The 16,516-nt window shown below is 39.4% G+C and overlaps 3 protein-coding genes across 3 annotated transcripts; 1 reads left to right on the plus strand and 2 right to left on the minus strand.

The window, feature by feature from the left end:
* Positions 1-1,834: 1,834 nt before the first annotated feature.
* LOC131794590 (uncharacterized) lies at positions 1,835-5,225 on the minus strand. Its single transcript, XM_066174802.1, has 2 exons — positions 5,106-5,225; positions 1,835-2,991 (listed from the first exon to the last, which is right to left on the minus strand). The coding sequence occupies exons 1-2, from the start codon at positions 5,173-5,175 to the stop codon at positions 2,534-2,536; spliced, it is 528 nt and encodes a 175-aa protein (XP_066030899.1). The 5' UTR covers positions 5,176-5,225; the 3' UTR covers positions 1,835-2,533.
* Positions 5,226-8,540: 3,315 nt separating this feature from the next.
* LOC136284385 (adenosine receptor A3-like) lies at positions 8,541-14,987 on the plus strand. The gene is made up of 2 exons (XM_066174656.1): positions 8,541-8,638; positions 12,702-14,987. Exon 2 carries the CDS (start codon positions 12,867-12,869, stop codon positions 14,016-14,018), a length of 1,152 nt encoding a protein of 383 aa, XP_066030753.1. The 5' UTR covers positions 8,541-8,638; positions 12,702-12,866; the 3' UTR covers positions 14,019-14,987.
* Positions 14,988-15,136: 149 nt separating this feature from the next.
* On the minus strand, positions 15,137-16,182 carry LOC136284386 (neuromedin-U receptor 2-like). Its single transcript, XM_066174657.1, has one exon. The coding sequence runs from the start codon at positions 16,180-16,182 to the stop codon at positions 15,145-15,147; it is 1,038 nt and encodes a 345-aa protein (XP_066030754.1). The 3' UTR covers positions 15,137-15,144.
* Between the last annotated feature and the right edge of the window lie 334 nt (positions 16,183-16,516).

Consider the following 16,516-nt stretch of genomic DNA (forward strand, 5'->3'; position numbering starts at 1 on the left):
TTTTCTCTTCCGAAAGCAAGTCCCAAAGCAAGGGCTGACAGAGTCGATGACCAGGAGAAACCTGGTGAGGCGGTGCACCATTTACTGATTGCCTGACAAGGATTATTTTACCTACTTCGATTGGACTCATCTAAATTTTGCCACAATAAAATTTTCCACGCTTTGACGGTTTTGTACTTACGCGAGATGACACAGAGTGCATGTACCATGTCTGAAGCACCGATCGATTGAAATAAATGTACTATTTACAGTTAAAATACGTCTCATTTTAAAACTTTTCCCTCCGATGAAGACAAAATGAGTTCACAAACCTGCAGCACTCCTCTTTATAATCAACAATGTAAGATTAAAAAGGAACAGGAAAATGAAAATGGATCCCATCTTTAGATTAAGCACGGTGACTTGGATAGTGCACGTCCTCTACAGTCTGCGTTAACTCTGGAATGAGCCACTGAAAATTACATTCCTTGCAGTATGTAAACAAAACTATTCGGTTCCGGGTGTTACTAAACCGTGAATCAGCAGACGCGGAAGCTCCGCAACCAGCAAAACCTGAGAAAACGATAGCCTTTTTTTTGGTAAAAACAAAAGTAATCAAATAGATAAAATTGAAACTGAAATGCTTCACACTGTTTGAAATTTCGTTTTCGGGTAGAAAGAAGGTTACCTTAAAAATGATGTCTTTCTAAAGTCCTTGACGTTCAACTAGACATTATTGACTTACATTATGGCTACATTCACCATGCAAGGGTATGTAATGTTATACAGATCAATCAGCGGTCACCTACCCCGAGTGATCGTAATTTGAAAGCTCTAACGGTTTGGGAACCGCGATATCCAAATTAAGCCTCATCCAAAGGCTCTCAGCAAAGCTTAAGGGTGAAATTGGAATTCTTTAATTCAATTTCATTACACATGACCCTAGAATGAGGAACACAAGCGTCAAGTAACATCATCGCCCGTGATGTACGTGGAGTTTTGGGGTGATCAGAGCGTCCGGAGCGAGTTTAGAGCGTTTTGCTTCCGGTGGATTCGTTCGGTTGGCGTTACTCACAGACGGATCTCGGAAAGGATTATGCAGAGGGCAGAACAGATGAACTAAAACCGTGCGGAGTTTAAGTTCATCTCAGCTCGCTTAAAAAATTGAGGAAATGAAATGAAGTTGAACTCATGAGAAACGTAGAAATATCATTCAAGTTTTGTTCTCCCTTTTGTTGATAAGCCATCCCTTTCTTAATCGATTAACGAGTACAATGTAACGTCAGGTGTCACCTGTTTTTGCATCACATGTTTTTGCACCGGTATGGACCAGCTGCTCAGTTTATTTGACTATATACACAGATGGAAGCGAACTGCTTATTCAACATTTAATTAAATGAGATGAGATTATTTAACAATTGGCACGATTTGTAAAGAAGAAAACGCAAAAGTAAACAAACGTAGGAATTTGTTTGGCAATCAGGAGCTTCTTGAATTGGTGATTATTTTCTTTATTGTCGTGACCTTATGTATGATTCAAGGGTAACACTGTAGAAATTAGACGCCAGTTACCCATACCCGGCTAAGAGTTGAAAAAATATGGGCATGCAACAGCTTATGCGCTTTCAGGTTTGAAAATAGTTTCGAATTAGTGATCCGTTTGGACTTCGTTTTTTACTCCTTTTTGATTTCAAAGCGTAACTGCATTTACAATCGACAGAAATGACCTTTCTTAATTATATATATATATATATATTTGTTCTTCCTTTTCAGTCTTTTCAGTCAATTTGCCACATTTACACACATTTAGAGGCTCGAGGAGAAGATGAATCCCTAGGCTTGGAAAGAAAGAAACTTGACTCATCGGGCAGCAGTTACTCTTTTATTTTCCTTGTGAAAATTGCTTTTGTTACATAACAAAAAGCTGACCTTACATGTTTTTACTTTTTTTATTTCTATTATCAATACTGTTTGAGGTGCACCCCTCGTTTGAAAGCACTCCAACAGATTACAATTTTCCGGAGTACATGATAACGGGAAACTGCATTTGATCAAGAGCACAACCAGGGGGTGAAATGCCTGACCAGTCCCACTTACACTTGCATTTATAGTTGTCAACTAATGAACTTGTTTTCCTTAGAGACCAGTCATCATTCATCGCCCCCCAGGGGGGGGGGAGTTTTCGGATTATTTTTAAGAACAATAGACCCTATTAGAAATCGTAACCTGCGTAGCCAGGCACCTAAAGGAGGGAAGAGGGGAGGGGACAGTAGATGAATGCAATAAAGGGAACACCCAGTTTTATATAATTTTTACTTTATACTCTGTTACCGAAGACTTATTCCCCCCCACCCCTCCGTTTCCCTTGAAACTGTGTGATACCAACTGCAATCAAATCCTTCTACCCCTCCCCCGCTCCCTTCCCCCCAGTGGTAAATAAGGACTGGTCCTAAGAACAGAAAAGTGCATGATAACCCTGATATCAAAAATAGGCGCTTTCCTAGTTTATGACTATGAAAAGTTTTGTTACGACTACTTGCTGCTCAGTGAAAGCTCAGACGAAAATTGCATATACATCAACGCAAATGGTGCCTCCATTGTCTCCCTCGCTGGTATCCATCAGATCCTCGCCATACCACACTCGTAACTCTTGGTTGTATTTCACCTGGGAGGGGCTGAAAAAGGAGAGCACTAACTCCGAGGAAAATGATTTATATCCAGGAACCTTGGACCATTTAGCACTATCATTTGTGATTAATTCGTGTGGCGGCAAAAGAACTTGATTGCCTAAGGTTGTTATGACAACATTAATCTTGTCCAGTCCCCAGCCGTACGAGCCACAGCCCCAGTAAGACCAATAAGAGACATGTCGTGTGTCACAGGACACGTACCCGTAGAGATGAACCAACTTCACAGCGGCCAGTTTTTGACCAGTTTTAACATTGAATCTTCCAAACTGTCCGCTCTTTGCGCCAAAACACACCGGCGCGGTATTCTGCTTTTGCCATCTATCTGTAAAGTAAACAGAAATTTGTTTCTCATGTCAATAAAACATGTTTGTCATTCGAATAAAAAAACCAATCGTAGAAGTAACATTCAGGGAAGAAGATCACTGAATATCTATTCAACCCGACGAAGCTGCGAAAGCCCTTTTTAATGTGTTACGATAGAATTTACCTGACCATCCATAAGCTCTGTAATATTCCTATGATTCCTCTTCCCCCTCTCACTGGCGGTCAGAAATCAGCCAAAATGACTAAAGATCTCTTGGTAATTCATACAACTAATGTAAATACATGCTCTGAGGCCGAGATTTCTCAAACACTTGGGAATTTTTCTCGTCTTTACAACAAATCTACTTTGCGGACACCACGTTTCCGGTCTAAGAGCCTATATGTATGCCCTTCCATATTTTCTTTATGTTAGGAATGTTTTCTTTAAAGTATTTTTGATAATAGTTCTTTTTAATAATTTTCGTTAGCGTTAATATTTTGTTTCGATAGAGTTTGTGGGCAGTTGATTTCCTAGAGTAGATTAGAGCGGTCTTTATCATCGATCTTCTAATACCGTCCAGGGTTTTTTGTTTTTGGTTCTCGGTCGCTGCCTACAACAACAAGGCGTGCGCACCGTCTTTAAATCAGACAAGACGGTCAGATCACACTTCGATCATAGTGCAAACAGAGATCATATCATGTTAGCGAAAAGGGACGGCGCTGTCTACAAAATCTCCCCATTACAGCTTCCTTTGTCCAGTAGAAATTCGAACGAATTTTTCTTTGCAAAAACTCTTATTAATTGCGCACGGCTTTAGTGAGCACAACAGGCTTGAAATCTCAGTCCCAGAGAGTAAATGCGTAGAGCATAACAATGATCACTTCTCTAGTACAGTCGAGTGCTATGAGTCATATGAGTCTGCTGAAAACTGATTGGTCGGTTTTTCCGTAATATTATTCGCTGTGATTGACAGTTTCGGTCCGCCAGTTTGGCTAATTCGTTCTGTATAATTCGTTTGTTGTATCAAGGTCCTATATATGTCGTTAATATAGTACCGGTAGTTGTTGACATGGTTCGAATCGCTGTTTGTCGGCATCGAAATTTCAAGAGACCTCATTACTGAGGAACGCCCCCTCTCGCCGACGATCAATACCACTTTGGCTCTGTGGTACATTCTCCGCGGCACACAATTTTTCCTGACTTCCTCTATGCACAGAACAACTATATGCAATTTACTTGAGAAATTGAGGAAGACTGAAAACTTTCCTTCCTAAACTTCCCGATAAATTGTGACTAGAACACTGCGAACAAGAATTGACTAGAAAACGACGCATACCAACAGATTACATGATCAATTATCCCATAGTGGTGTATATAAGTGACGATTCTCATGAAATTCTGCGTCACCAAAAGGCCTACTACGCTGCAAATTTCACCAACTAAGAGGAAAAGACAGGGACCAACCAAACAGTAGGAAAAGTAGTTTAGAACATCAAGAGCACCGACAGTCAAACGTCCTGTTTTGGAGAGACTGGCTGGAATTTCAGCACAAGATTGTCTGAACGCGCGTGGTGAATGAGATCATTTTATCTATTCTGAATCTGCTCAGCAGATTCAGAATAGATAATAGATTTGATTGATTTGAATAGATTTGATTTGAATAGATTTGTGACGCTAAATTGTCCTTGCTGTAACGGTAAATGTGTTCCCATGCTCAACGGTATCAACCGCATGATTGACGAGCGAAGTCACGAACCACGCTTTGGACCAAGACTCGCGCCTGTGAATTCTTTCACATATATGCTTCGGTGTGAGCGTGTGGCGAATGAGATCATTTTTTCTATTTTGAATCGGCTTATCTAACTGTTGTGACGCTGAACTGTCCTCGCTGTAACGGTAGATGTCTTCCCATGCGCAACAGCATCGACCGTATGACCGACGGGCTGTAGAAACAGCTAGAAATCCTATTTAAGTATATTAATTAATCATATATACCGCTCGTGCGAACCGGACTTGAATCGAGACTTAAAGAATTCCTTACAGGAAACTACACAGCCGTGCAAAAAACACGTACTGTGCGTAAACGACTGAAGCACTTCGTTTTAAAAGCACAGGGAAATGAATAAACTTACCTGCAGCACTTCTCTTCACGGCCAACAACCCAACAATTGAAACGAACAGGAAAATGAAAATAGCTTTCATGTTAACTTCAAACAGAGCGACTGGTGTTCTATCCTCCGCCACGAGTCTGCAGTAACTGTATCATGCATCGTGATCCTCTCATAGTATATCTACTTTAAAAGGGTATACCAATATATGGCGGTTTGAAAGTCGTCCCACTTTTCAGGCCTGTGATTGGCTGAAAATATCTGATTGGAATCGCACTATTGAGATCAATGCTCCCATCTTCACTCCAGAATTTTCGGACGTTTTTATCCTTATACTGGCTGGACGACGATAAGGAACCACTTGCGAATCTGAGAGGCCAATACTGCATTATATAGGTGGCGTTAAGAGAATTAAGGGATGTTGGCCATTTAAACCGAGATTCCCGAAATTCGGGCGTAAATAGTTAGTTCTGTGTTTCTGTTTACAACCATAGAAACGCGTTTTTTTTTCCGAGGCGTAGCCGAGAGCAACTCTAGCTTCTTGAGCCAATTGTTTCGTTTATGACAGATGCACAGTACTTAAAACACTTTCAAAGGTCTGGAAAATGAAGCTACGTTTTCTTGGAATGGATTGCTACCTACATTAATCGTGAAAGAAAAACCAAGATAAATTTGTTACTTAATTTGTTACAACTTACGTTGTCGCATCTATTTAAGTCAAGGATTCGTTTTAGGAGAGAGCAATACAGAAATCCGGTATTGAACTCTGCAATCTATCTATGAATATGACATTTTCCCAACAGGAACAAGATGTTTCTTTGCTTAATTAAACTTCTGGTTTTTTTTTGGTTTTTTTTTCGACAAGCTCTTTCACAGTCTAGTTCAATATTTCGTGCAACAATTCTACGCTATTTCTGCAATTTTGCATCTCGACTTGTCTGTAAGCCCCATCTTGGGGAAATTCAGCAAATATGGAATATTTGTGTATTTTGGCTAATTCCATTCGGGATTTCAGTGCGTCCAATACCCTATCTTTTGACCAACCGGTTTACAGATGAATGTGAATATCCATGATCTAGATTTGAAGAGATTATGTAGAGGGCAATACGAGATTTGGCACTGCACTCCTTCGAACGTCAGGCATTAATTAACAATTGGTTCATGCTTTAGCGTGCACTATCGAGTTATGTAGCACGTGGGAAGTTTGGAGAGCACGAAAGAAGCGTAAGAGTTACCCGAGGCAATACCCGAGGGCAACGCTAGCTTCTTGAGTGCTCTCCAAGCTTCCCACGTGTTTTATAACTCGATCGCTAAAAGCATGAACCAATTGTTTTATAGCATAGCCGGTGGAATTGTGCATCAAATCCGAAGTGAAAAGCTACAACAATATCAGAAGTGATTGTTCGCAGTAAGCGAAATTTTAAGCATAATAGGAATTGGTTTTATTTCAAATTTTCTGTTGAAAGCTCGAGTTTTAAGCTCGGAAAAATTTACGCTTACCTTTGAAGGTTGAAACAGACCACTTTGTCATTTGTTTGGTTTTACCAGAGTGTCTTTCTGTCAAAAATTGTTGCATTTCACCCTCGGACAGTGAAGCGAATCGTGACGGCGCTGATGCCGAGTCTCCTTTTCCGTTGTTTTTCTCTTTTACTGCCTCACTTAAGAACTCTGGCCCAAGGGAAAAGGTCGGAAAATTCTATTCGTTTTGGAATTCTGAATTTGATTGCGCGACTCTGCTAGCTATGTTATAAAATTATAACATAGCTAGCAGAGCCGCGCAATCAAATTCAGTATACGTAAGCGTGCTCAAAATTCCGATAGTTCACGCTGAGAGCGTGAGCAAATTGCTTCGCCAGAATTTTTTTTTCGCGCGAGCGGCTTTTGTTAGCGCGGGGAAAAATAATATATTTCGCGACAACAATGGATACAAACGGACTCGGCTCACCAGTCCCAAAACGAAGACAATTTTCCGACCTTGTCCCTTGGGCTAGAGTTCTTATGGAAATAATTGTTAAATAAAAGCGCCATTCTTGAGCGTGATTTCTTTTTTAAAAATAAAGAATTTTTTATTTAAACTGCAGTAAAATAAAACTCGAGCTTTCAACAGAAAATAAAAAATAAAACCAATTCCTACTTTGCTTAATATTTCGCTTACCGCGAACAATCACTTCTGATATTGTTGTCCGTTTTTCGCGTCGGATTTGATGCACAATTCCACCGGCTATGTTATAAAACAATTGGTTCATGCTTTTAGCTGTGCACTATCGAGTTATGGAGCACGTGGGAAGTTTGGAGAGCACTCAAGAAGCTAGAGTTGGGAAAATGTCATATTTATAGATTGCAGAGTTCAATACGGGATTTCCGTATTGCTCTCTCCTAAAATGAATCCTTGACCTAAATACCGCGTAAGTTGTAACAAATCAAAGCATGAACCAATTGTCAATTAATGCCTGACGTTCGAAGGAGTGCAGTGCCAAATCTCGTATTGCCCTCTACATAATCTCTTCAAATCTAGATCACGGATATTCACATTCATCTGTAAACCGGTTGGTCAAAAGATAGGGTATTGGACGCACTAAAATCCCGAATGGAATTAGCCAAAATACACAAATATTCCATATTTGCTGAATTTCCCCAAGATGGGGCTTACAGACAAGTCGAGATGCAACATTGCAGAAATAGCGTAGAATTGTTGCACGAAATGTTGAACTAGACTGTGAAAGAGCTTGTCGGGAAAAAAAAACCAGAAGTTTAATTAAGCAAAGAAACATCTTGTTCCTGTTGGGAAAATGTCACATTCATGGATAGGTTGCAGAGTTCAATACTGGATTTCTGTATTGCTCTTTCTTAAAACGAATCCTTGACTTAAATAGATGCGACAACGTCAGTTGTAACAAATTAAGTAACAAATTTATCTTGGTTTTTCTTTCACGATTAATGTAGGTAGCAATCCATTCCAAGAAAACGTAGCTTCATTTTCCAGACCTTTGAAAGTGTTTTGAGTACTGTGCATCCGTCATAAACGAAATAATTGGCTCTAGAAGCTAGAGTTGCTCTCGGCTACGCCTCGAAAAAAAAAACGCGTTTCTATGGTTGTAAACAGAAACACAGAACTAACTATTTACGCCCGAATTTCGGGAATCTCGGTTTAAATGGCCAACATCCCTTAATTCTCTTAACGCCACCTATGTAATGCAGTATTGGCTTCTCAGATTCGCAAGTGGTTCCTTATCGTCGTCCAGCCAGTATAAGGATAAAAACGTTCGAAAATTCTGGAGTGAAGATGTGAGAATTTATCTCAATATTGCGATTCCAATCAGATATTTTCAGCCAATCACAGGCCTGAAAAGTGGGACGACTTTCATACCGCCATATATTGGTATACCCTTTTAAAGTAGACATACTATGAGAGGATCACGATGCATGATACAGTTACTGCAGACTCGTGGCGGAGGATAGAACACCAGTCGCTCTGTTTGAAGTTAACATGAAATCTATTTTCATTTTTCTGTTCGTTTCAATTCTTGGGTTGTTGGCCGTGAAGAGAAGTGCTGCAAGTAAGTTTATTCATTTCCCTGTGCTTTTAAAACGAAGTGCTTCAGTCGTTTACGCACAGTACGTGTTTTTTGCACGGCTGTGTAGTTTCCTGTAAGGAATTCTTTAAGTCTCGATTCAAGTCCGGTTCGCATGAGCCGTATATATGATTAATTAATATACTTAAATAGGATTTCTAGCTGTTTCTACAGCCCGTCGGTCATACGGTCGATGCTGTTGCGCATGGGAAGACATCTACCGTTACAGCAAGGACAATTTAGCGTCACAACAGTTATATAAGCAGATTCAGAATAGATAAAATGATCTCATTCACCACGCGCGTTCAGACAATCTTGTGCTGAAATTCCAGCCAGTCTCTCCAAAACAGGACGTTTGACTGTCGGTGCTCTTGATGTTCTAAACTGCTTTTCCTGCTGGTAGAACCGCAGTAAACCAAAAACCCTGGACGGTATCAGAAGATCGATCAAGATAAAGACCGCTCTAATCTACTCTGGGAGCTCAACTGCCCACAAACTCTATCGAAACAAAATATCAAAAAGTATCAAGCTTGGATTGTCTCTTTACTATTGCATAGATGATAAATTCAAAGAAAACATATAAGCGTTTTCCTAACGGCGAAATTGTTAAAAGTAATCTGCTCCGACAAAGATTATGCTGATCTTTATAATCTCTTGGCACCAAAGACTTACGAAATGGCGTATACAAGCACCTTTTCAGCACCTCAGGAAGGTTATTGAGCACAGTATGAAGAATATACTCTCTGATGTTAGGGTATAGAGGGTTATGCTTACCATTTCAATAAATGGAGCACCATCGTCGACACTTTCAATATCCAATTCAGTGGGAGACTTCACTTGAAGTTCTTGTTCCAATGCTAACTCTGCTTCTCTCATTACTAGCAAGAAATCCTTCGCACGGCTTATACAACTGTTAATGGCATTGGGAAAGAAAAAAAGAAACAAACAAACAAAGAAAAAATTCTGAGTTCCCATGAGGAATCAAACCTTAGACCTTCAGATTCCATGGCGTCATACATATACGTTAACAAGCACCCGACATGTGACTTTAAAATCTCTCTCCTGCTCCACAGTTTCCTTATAGTAAAGTGTGCGATAATGATAATAGACGATCAAATTATAGGCCAATGAATTTTTTGTTCTGTACAAGAGCCCTATTTCCTGATTTTCGCAAATCTCCAAAGTAATAAACGACTGAAGAAAGAAACGCTACGATTTTCTCATTGATTTTTCGCCTACATGCATCTCTCTAAACGTGAAATTTTCCATTTCTACAAAAACACTCGTAAGTTTTTCACATTTTTCACCCTTCTTGATCAATCATCTTATATAAAGAGCTAAAAAATGTAGGTTTATTTCGTCAAGTGATCGCCTAGAGCAAGAATTGCGTGACAGGTGTAGTTGAGAGAAACTTGTCACAGTTGCAGATTTTAAAAGACATCCAACACAAAAATACGGTAGTGTCCAAAGATTTTTTTGATGATTTTCAGAGATGAAATAATAGGTTATAAAAGGTAATTAAGATTAGTGTTGTAGCTTTCTGACAACGGGAGATATTTGACCTCAAAGTTATCAAATATTTGGATGAATCGAAAAGTCTAAAAACACAGTCGTATATTTGCCTCTGTTGATTGATAAGCCGTCCATCAAATGGACTTATACTTGCAGCGAACATTAACTAAGGATGTAAAAATATGTGTGCAAATCCTCAGAGTAATTGATTAAATACCATCGCAGTGAGAGCGTCATACATCTTACCTATTTTGAAGCGATTTCCTCGGTGAAAACCAAGAAAAACCGGGGGGTGGTCTATCTCCCCCCGGAAAGAACCAAAACAGAAACTAGTTTGTCTTCTTGAGTTTTGGGGTAGACCCTTTAAACTGGCAAAGTTTCATTGAAATCGGTGAGACGGCATGTGGAACGACTGCCCGGTGCTCTCATGGATACGCTCTTAAAAAGCGCCTCAATGGAGTTTGTCGTTTGTCGTTTGTCGTTTGTTTTGCGCGCCTTTTTTTGCCAGCTGTCGCAGGTTTTGATCAATTGTTTGATTTCAGGTGTGATAAACGGATTCGGGCGTGACTTGATCTTGATGCGCTTAATTGGTGCGTGTTCACTCAGCGTGTCGAGGAATAACTCTTTGAATACATCAACTTGGCCATCGATTTCGTCAAAAATATTAACAATGTGAAAAGGGTCACACATCAAATCACTTAGGAATAACTCAGGGTTGTAGTTTTTGTAGCTTCTGGTGAAAATATAAAAAAGGCCGAGGCTTTAAAGCTTTGAGATTCAATGTGACCGCCACCAATCAATAATCAGCATCTGCCGAAATATTTACGTCGCAGATAGTAATAAAGCTCTTGTTTGTTGTAAGCGCCACATCAATTAACGTTACAGATGTATCACTGGTCCTTGTTGGTTGTGTAACAAGCTGCGAGAGATTAAGTGAATTACAGAGATCCATCAAAGCTCGACCCTCAGGACAAGAGGAGCCCGGCAAAATGTCTGCATTAAGGTCACCAGCAACCATACCTTCCATTCCTAGTCCATAAAAGAGGTGATAAAATCGTCCAGGAATCTAGACATGGATACTAAGTCTGGCCTGTAAGCAGCGCATAGTAGAAGAGATTTTGATTTCCTGCACTGGACTTTAAGCCAGAGTTGTTGGGAATTAGCATCCATAGTTGCTGGCAAGTTATCGATGATCGATGCTTTAAATGAGTTTCTAATGTAGACAACGATCCCGCCCCCAGATTTATGCGGATCTCTGTCCTGCCTGAAAATGATATGGCCAGGAATTTGGATGTCATTATTAGTCGTGGGAGGGTCCAGCCAGGATTCAGAGACGACAACTATATCATAATTATCTTGAATAATCGTTTGCTTGACCAGGAAGAGTTTTTTGTGTGAAGTCATCGCATGATTTTTAAGTTTTTACATGTTTAGAAACATTATCAAATAGATAAAATTGAAACTGAAATGCTTAACGCTGTTTGAAATTTCATTTTCGGGTAGAAAGAAGGTTACCTTAAAAATGATGTCTCTCTAACGTCCTTGACGTTCAACTAGACATTATTGACTTGCATTATGGCTACATTCACCATGCAAGGGTATGTAATGTCATACAGATCAATCAGCGGTCACCTACCCCGAGTGATCGTAATTTGAAAGCTCTAAGATGGTGTATGTTAGAGTGCTCTTCGAATAATGTCTGCTGTGGAACCAGAACGCTGTCTCATCCTTGACGTCCGTACTAGCTCGCTCGAAGTAGATAAATCGTGCCGAGTTTCCGTTCTCGCAAGCCGACTGGTCTCTACCGGGTTACTTTCCCCCGTTTTGTACGCTTCCCGCGAAGTCCAGTTTAGTGCGCGAAAACCCATCGTCACACCCGTAATGTTAAAGCGAAGGGACAACCTTCATTAACAAGATCATCGATCCTCTATAAATTGTGTTAGTTTTGAAATAATACGTAACAGTCTCTTATTATGGTTAACCCAATGAGAACGCAGTATCTTCTTGTCTCTTATGAATAACTGTGGGCTCATTGTAGATCTTTTGCTATTAAATTATCGTTTTCTTGACATTGATTTTATAAGATTTTGAGTTCAGATCCAGGGAAGTTATCTTTCTGCTAACAGTCGAATTGACACACGGCACTATTAAATTTTCAGAAAAGATTAAAAGTTATTTTTTTCCCTGGGGTATACATATTTTCAGCATTCGTGGGACCGGACCCTTGAGTCCAAACGAATGGTTATAAAACGCGATTTTACTTGAATTTTGGTCCACAAATTTGGCAGGCCTGGTTACTCTATTGCAATACGTTTGATTTATGTTGCCACCGACTAAAACTTAAAACATAAACATAAACATTTTATAGCAATGTTATCTTGGGTCGGCTTATATGTACTGATGATTTTTAACAATTAAAATTCAGGAGCTGCTCCGTGACAGTTCCTTAAATTTACTTCCTTCTTGCGTTACTAATCTGCATGACGTAATTTTCCATGTGAAAACTGATCCAGCCTATTTTTTTTTTTTTTATTAGAGTGCTAGGATATAGAGGCTAAACAGGACTCGCCACACAGCTAGTTCATCAAAAGTTTCTGAGAAGAAAGTCAAGAAGATAGTTCATCTCGTCAACTCATCAGTTCTTTCGACTCAGTTGAAAGTATTATTTTGACATTTGATTTTCTTGGTATTATCATATCCTATGGATAATAATACGGCACCCTACTTCAACGAGTCCTGCAATGCAACGGTACTTTCAGATCATCTGCACGAAGTCAGCAACCAGCTTGAGACAAACAACACGGAAGTTGCAAAATTGATTTCCATTGCAACAGTTATCGTCCTCATCAACAGTTTGGTCCTTTATTTATTTTTCAAGAATAGATCTCTGCGGACCGTTTCAAACTATCCACTATTCAGCTTGGCAACTTGTGACTTCTTCTGCGGAATTGTAGTCATTCCTCTATTTACAATAATGTCTTTTACGCCATTGGTACAATCCCAAGGTGCAACAAGGTTCTATCTGGGATTTTTGGTAACAGTTCTTCACAACTTCATAGCCATCGTCACTGTTTACCACATAGTTATTGTTACGGGGGAACGTTACATGGCGATTAAATTTCCATTTAAACATCGCGTTCTTGACCAAAAGAACGTCCTAACAGTGCTAATTACTGTCTGGATTTCCTCGCTTCTAATATCATCAATTCCATTTACCTGGATTCATAAGATATATCCAGTAAAAAAGCCAGTTTCTTCAAGGTTAGCATTCGGTTTCACTATATTCTGCTCGATATTTGTCTTGGTTCTACCCTACATTTTTTTGATGTATGCATTCGCTGACATGTTTAAAGGCGTCTATGGTAAACCAAGGGATAAGCATCAACGTAGTAATGATTCCGGAATGGCTCTGCGCCGCAGTAGAAGCATTGAAAAACATTCAGGTAGCAAGTTTAAGTGTCTAACACTATTCGTCATTATGTCGTCCGTATTTCTGATTTGTTGGCTTCCTTGGTTTGTGGTATTTCTGTTACACCAGTTGTCCTTCGACACCTCTAAATTGCTTGTACCGTCTCAAGTGGCGCTTTTTATCCGCTACATGACCTCAGTTGTCAACCCGCTGCTTTACACTTTTCTAAAAAGAGACTTTTTACAGACTCTTAAATTTACCTTCAGGAGACGCAGGCAAGTTTCGCATTCAGTTATCTATCCTAATGGGAACGAGACATTGCAAACGGAATTCAACCATTCTGGAGTGTCAGTCACTCATTCACGTGATAGGCAATCTTCCAAGGCGGTGAATTTAGGCACCATCCAAGAGGGTGAGGGGTATTTTGGTGACAGTGAGTGTTGAAAAACCCCAAGTAATGTGCTAACGGTGAACAGTCCTAAAAATTGTTTGGAGTTTGTAATTGTGATGACAAAGGAGGTAGTTTTTATTATTTTCTTTTCTTTTTCAAACAGTAGAGTTTGCATTTTATGAGCTAATGATGTCGACCGACAAAAAAAATTTTGTCAAATTTGAGTTTGGCCATGAACACAAACTATCTTATTTTATCTATATACAGAGTACCAACACTTTACGTTTTGGACTGCTCTTCTTCGTGAGATGTAATTCAGTTTAGGCCGCGGTCAAGTCAATTGATCAACTTCTCGGCCAGAAGTAAGCCTGTGAGTTCGGGCTCACACTTAAACCGATTAAAACTCGTGTCTAATTTGCAAACACAAGGTAGGTTCGATTTCCGCCGCTCTCTCTTGCCTCCTTGAAGGGAAGAACGCAAGCTATTATCCCGAGCAGTTTTTAAACCGAATAGGTGACCAAGCTTATTTCAAAATCCGCCATAAGATCACAGTGCTTGACATGATCAGCTCATTTAATTTTAACCGGGTAAATGTCAGCTACTAGATCTGGAGTTTAAAATTACGGAGTAACTGGGAGAACTCTGTGCATGCATGGATAGCAAACCCGAGTATATTTACTTTGTAAAAAGTATAAAACTAACCAATAGGGTTTATTCTGATTTCATGAACAGCATTTAAACTTTTTGACGAAGGTCATCATATTATAGATGAATTTTGAATATATTGATAAAAGCAGAGTGCAGAAGGTCTCAATGGGGCTGGCCGTTGGCCGTAAAACGGCCAAAAAGTTTAGCTGTTAGACGTATGAAAATTACATTTATTAAAGCTTTCCGGAATAAGAAAGCTTAGGCATGAGCGAAGTCGTTTTAAATTGCTACAGAAAACGTTAACACTCTCGGCTAAACTGAGTATTTCATAAGAACCTCTACCGGCCATCTTACGAACTGTTCTTACATGGGGAGCGATAGGCTGGAGCATGATGTAGTAAATAAAAACAATTGATGGGGAAAGAAACCGGGGAGTCAAAGTTTTATCTTCAATAACTAATGCCAAATTTTTATCATGTATCCTTTGTTGCCATTTTTTTTTTTTTTGTAGTTCTAAACCACCGAAAGATTCTATAGTGCTTCTTTATCCTGCCCCGTTAAGAGGCCTAGAGCATATTCTCTATTAACTGTGCGTTCCGTGATCAAACCTGTGGCTTGACTGTTGTTTGTTCTTTTTGGTGTACGTCGTAGAACGATGGACTTTAAAGACGCGAAGAAGTCCCTTTTAAGAAATATATAAAGTGCCGGATTGACAATGGAAGCATAATACCTTATTATGACAAATGCATGAGCAAACTTCGAAAGAACAATCTGTGCTTCGTAACTAAGAGGAAACCAGAGATTGATGAGGAGGCTGACCACATACCAAGGAAACCAACAAACAGCATAAAAAAAAGCCATGAGCGCGAAAATGATCAGACTACGCTTCATGCTGTTAAATTTTCGGTTTACTGCAGTACAGCTTAATCTTTCTTGTTTGCCAAACTTAAAGGACCTTTTTTGAATATTTCTGAACATAATAACTTGTAAATATACCATAACAGTATATGGCAAAAGAAACACAAAAACCATACAGAATATATTATGACCCGTTTGTATCTGTAGAGTTACAGATGAAATGTTTTCTTGAAAGTAAATGAACCTATGAAACCACACGATAGGCAGGAAAGCTATCACGATGGCAGCCAACCAAATAACAAGAATAATCTTCAAAACTGTACCCTTTGTTATCTTCCATCGGTGACGAAACGGGTGAACGATTGAAAAATATCTTTCGGCAGTTGTTAAGAAGATGTGGTAAACCACTGAAACTATTACCATATTATGCAGAACTACCACGAAAAATCCGAAAATCTTGCCAGGTTGAGGAGCAAATACTCTTGTGAACACAATAATGAATAGAGGAATATTAATAAGCCCTGTCATAAAGTCACATACTGCCAAACTGAACAGCAAATAATTAGCTGGTGTTCTTAGATGTTTGTCTTTGGCGTAAAGCACAAATACGACGCCGTTAACGAAGGCAATCAACACCGCGATTGGTATTAGCTGGGCATAATACCCAGAACTCTCGTCTGTTAGGTTTGTCGAGGAGTTTATGGTCGCCATGATAAATACTTATTTTATACCGTTTTCCATCCGTGCTGTAGTTATCTTCTTGATAGGGTGGTAAGATGCGTTAAGAAATTAAATTTCTGTTAATACGCATTCATAAGCTCGCAGAATGAAAGTTTCTGTCGATTGCCTGCGCCAAGCAATACACAAGCATTATCCTTATATCGCTCTAATCCATGTATATCACCTGTTACAGACATCTTAAAAGCACTAAATAAACTTATATTACACTGATACCACATCAGGATGTCAGTTCTTTTTGTTCAATGTTACAGATTTTTAACATTAATTTCCTAAATGCTGACTATTTTGACCATTTTCTGATAAT

Source organism: Pocillopora verrucosa, chromosome 11 (assembly GCF_036669915.1).
Source record: "Pocillopora verrucosa isolate sample1 chromosome 11, ASM3666991v2, whole genome shotgun sequence".
NCBI lineage: Eukaryota > Metazoa > Cnidaria > Anthozoa > Scleractinia > Pocilloporidae > Pocillopora > Pocillopora verrucosa.